We start from the raw sequence: 4,458 nt of genomic DNA, 5'->3' as shown, positions 1-4,458 counted from the left end.
AAAAAAAAGAAAGAAAAATGTTTGCATGACCTTTTCCAGTGAAAATAACTAGCTTTCTTTTGCCTTTCTCTGCCTAATTGTGGAAGAAAAATTGTTAGTTTAATTTCTTTCAAAAAATACTTAGAAATACATTTTGCTTTCAATGATATTTTTGACTCTAATGTCTGCACAAAATCTTGAATTTACAGCCTTAAGTAATTTAGAACCTGCAATTTACAGCCTTAAGTAATTTAGAACCTGCATTCTGTTGTTTAAGCCTTAGAATTATTTCCTATTATGCCTGCACTAATTCTTTATAAGTACTATGCATTTCATAGACCATATGTTTTGGACACTATCACTGTCTCTAATTTTAAGTCTAATCATGTTCATATTCACTTGCTGTATTTTGGCTAATCTGGATTTTGCTATATTCTGCAAATATCAAATTCACTAATACCTTTGGGTTTTTGCTCACTTTGTCTAGAATGCTCTGCCCTCAGATGTTGGTTCCTTCAGTTTATCCAGATAGTCAAAATGTTGGATCATTAAGAAGGTCTTGCTAATGACTAAAACTAAATTGGTTACCTCCAAGCAAGAGTCACAATCTACCATTTCACTTTCCTTTTTAGCTTTTTTTTTTTTTTTTTTCAGAGCAATACCTCTTCCTGAAACCCAGCCATTTATTTTCTATCTTAATGGTTCTTTGTTTCTACTAGATCATACCTCCAGGATAACAGTGACTTTATCTGTGTCATTAATAACTCTTTCTCTAGTGCCTAGAATAGTCCTGACAAATGAGAAGTGCTCAACAAATGCTGTATTTCAGAAATAAATAAGTCAATTTCAAGTGGAATTCCACAGCCTCGGTATTTCCCTTATTTTCAGGCCATGTGCTGATTAAACAACTTCTTCATGGAAGCTTTCACTTCCTGGTTTCGAAGGGTATAAATCACAGGATTTAACAAAGGAAAGATGACTGTGTGGAAGAGAGAAACCACCTTGTCAGCTGGGAAAGCCCTGAATGGACGAGTGTAGATGAAGATGCCAGGCCCAAACATGAGGAATATAACAATGACGTGGGTGGTGCACGTGGACCTGGCCTTGTTCTTCCCCTCAGAAGCTGACCCATGAACATGGCAGAGAATGACCGCATAGGAAGCCAGAAGCCCCAGGAAACACAGGAGCGTCATCAGGCCACTGTTGAAGACCATCAAAAGCTCCACCACAAAAGTGTCCGTGCAGGCCAGCTTGATGACCTGTGGGACATCACAGAAGAAGTTATCCAGTCGGTTTGGGCCACAAAATGGCAAGTGGAGGATGAGGGCCACCTGGATAATGGAGTGGACAAAGCCCCCAAGCCACAGAGCCAAAAGCATTGCATAGCAGGCTCTGGGATTCATGACAGTGGAATAGTGCAAAGGCCGGCAGATGGCGACGTAGCGGTCAAAGGCCATGACAACCAGAAGCAGTCCCTCCCCTCCTCCAAGGAAGTGCAGGAAGAAGAGCTGAGTGATGCAGCCGCGGTAGGAGATGACCTTCTCCTCAGAGAGGAAGTCTGCCAGCATCCGGGGAGCCACGATGAAGGAGTAGGAGGCATCCAGGAAGGCCAGGTTGCCCAGGAAGAAATAGAGGGGAGCCGTGAGGCCGGGGTCTGACCTTATGGTGAGGATGATCAGTAAATTTCCAGGGAGGATAATGAGGTAGAAAATTAAGACTAGTGCAAAGACCAGGAGCTGAATATCTCGAGACTGGGTGAGACCAAGGAGGATGAATTCTGTCACCACTGTGTTGTTCTTGCTGTCCATTTCTCTGGCCTGTCCATCAAGATGCAGAGTTTATTGTTATTGCTGTGTCACCCATCTACATCCCAATTCTTCTCCAGCTAAAAACCACTTCACACTCCATCATGTCAGCAAAAAACATCACTTCCAAACCTCTCCCATTCTGAGTAAACGCCATTCCTTTCATTTCTCCAAACTTGAAATGAAAAACAAAAATAAAATGCTGTTCTCAAAGGAAGTGTTTGTGTGTTGTCTACCACCTTTCATTCTAAGTATTTGGTCTACCAAATAAAAATGTGCAATACACTTCAGCACTAAACATTTACTTTTAAATGATATTTTTCTTGCAATTTGCCAAATTTGAAACATTCATTAATTATTCCTCATCCCATTATAAATATATATATTTTTTCTGCCTGTAAGTAACTTGTTAAAATGTGATGATTTGGTTTTTTAAAATCCCAGTATTATGTGAACTAAAATAAAATCTTAATTCCCCAAAGGACTGAATAGCACTCCTCTTAGCCAAAGGGATCCCACAAATACCCTAAAGCTGAGTTGCTGGCCATGGGGAAGGGATATCAGACATGCCTCAGTCATGCCCCCTTCCTTTCTTGGGGATATTCTTTTAACTCATTAATACATTAATAGGGCCAAGGTAGCATAAAACAAAGACATGTGTAGACTATCAATTTAATAAACCAATTACTCATTTTGGCAGCTTGTCTCTGATTAACAGATGTCCTTATCTTAGGATAAAACATTCAAAGCCTTCAGACCCATGCTTTTCAACCTTTTTTTTTTTTAATCTCACAGTACACTTGAACTTGTAGTTAAACTTTCATGGCACACTTAAATAATATTGATCAAAAAAAGTAAAAAGAAAAGGAATGTACTTACTGTGCTTTGAACTTCCTTCAAAGATAATTTAATTAATGATCTTTAAAAATGTTACTGCACACTTAAGATCCTCTCATGGCACACCAGTTGAAAATCACTGCTTTAGACAAAGCTTCATTTCCCTAACTAATTATGAATCAAACTGCCTATAACCTATAGGTCCCCCCCCCCTTTAGAGATGGCTTGCCTTTACAGACCAAACCAATACCAGTGTATGACCTCCACATATCGATTTAGGGTCTTAATATGTAATTGTTATCTTCATGAATATGTAAAACCAAATTGTAACCCAGCCCTCGGGGCACATTGTCTCAGGACCTGTTGAGCCTATATACTCCAGGCTGGCACACACATTTGACTCAAAATAAATCTCTTTAAATTATTTTACAGAGTTTATGAGTCTTTTTCCATTAACAATTCTAATGAAATGAATATATATGTAAAATCTGTCAGTGTAAGTTATTTAAGTATAGAATAACAAGCTTTACATGTCCTAAAAAGTATGAATCCAACTGAAGAACATAATCAAATGTTTAATTTACACTGATGCTAACGATGGATGTATAAAGCATTAAAAAAGTTTATAATCTTCAGCCAGCAAATTTCTTCATCAATAAAATGGGATGTCTAGATTAAATAAGATCAAAATTCCCTTTAAATGCCAGCTTTTTAAGTAGTGTAGTAACAGCAAAGATGTTATTCCTGGTTTTAGAATCCTTTATCCTGCCTTGGCTTAGCAATTCACTTATGGTACAATTCTGAGACAGCCATTTAGCTTTCAGAAGCCTGAGTTTTCATCTATCAAATAGAATAATGTATTAACTCTTTCAGTCTGAAAGGGTTAACCGGAGAATCAAAAGAGGTCATGATGGTATGAATATGCAATTCATTCAAGTACGCTTAAAGCAGAGCTAATCCTGATAATATTTAGATCTTAGGAGGTAGCTCTAATAAGTGGATACAATACCGCTAAGTCTTTTGTCAGTGCTTTAGATAAATCATGAAATGATGGCAGCTGCATGCTGAGAGATTCAGTAAAGCCTTCTAAAACGTCAGTACAGCCAGTGGTTTATACATCAAACTTTTCACCATTCCACAACTTTCTTTCTGTCAAAGCCTTAGGATAAATGATAGAAACATAAGCAAAAGAAGAAACTCCTACCTGCTGAGCATGGAAATGAGGAGGTCAAGGACTTATCTGCTGCAAAATCAGAAAATCTGTTAAGTTTTTTCTGGAGTTCTAAACCTACCCTTTCTGCATCTTCTTTCTTTTTCTCTGAACCTTATAAGAGAAATAATACATATTGGTCTTTCATATAATCTTTGGCTTATAACACCAGATGTCAGCTGTCCCAAGGTTATTGATAGTTTACTTAATCATGATAACAGAATTACAGGTTTAACCTACATTTACAGCAATTCTAAGCATCAAAAGCAGATGTAGATCTATTGAGGGAAAGGGTAGCTAGTGTTCACTGCTAGGTGTAGACCTTAACTTTTGGCTATTCCTGCAGGTACTCTGACCTCTATTCCATTGCAATCCAAGATAACAGATAAACCAGTAAAATAGTGGCATAATTTTTTATTTTCCTGTTGCTTTTGTTTTTTGCAAATATAAAACATCCAGAAATTTGAGATCTGGGTATCTTATGCTATTTGCACAAAATATACATCCTCTTCTCCTGATGGGATGTTAACTGACCATTGACATTGTTCATAAATATTTTCAGTCACCTAAGGAGACTTAGATCTTGAAATCTACTCTTTTAAGTTATAATGGAGAAAGTCCTTATGG

At 37.6% G+C, this 4,458-nt stretch overlaps 1 protein-coding gene across 1 annotated transcript; it reads right to left on the bottom strand.

Moving 5' to 3' along the window:
- Positions 1-854: 854 nt before the first annotated feature.
- Positions 855-1,787, bottom strand: LOC128588168 (olfactory receptor 4N2). The gene has a single exon (XM_053594822.1). It carries the CDS (start codon positions 1,785-1,787, stop codon positions 864-866), a length of 924 nt encoding a protein of 307 aa, XP_053450797.1. The 3' UTR covers positions 855-863.
- Positions 1,788-4,458: the final 2,671 nt, after the last annotated feature.

This window comes from Nycticebus coucang, chromosome 6, assembly GCF_027406575.1.
Source record: "Nycticebus coucang isolate mNycCou1 chromosome 6, mNycCou1.pri, whole genome shotgun sequence".
NCBI lineage: Eukaryota > Metazoa > Chordata > Mammalia > Primates > Lorisidae > Nycticebus > Nycticebus coucang.
Note: the sequence above shows the minus strand (reverse complement) of the source record. Positions and strands in the feature narration are given on the sequence as shown.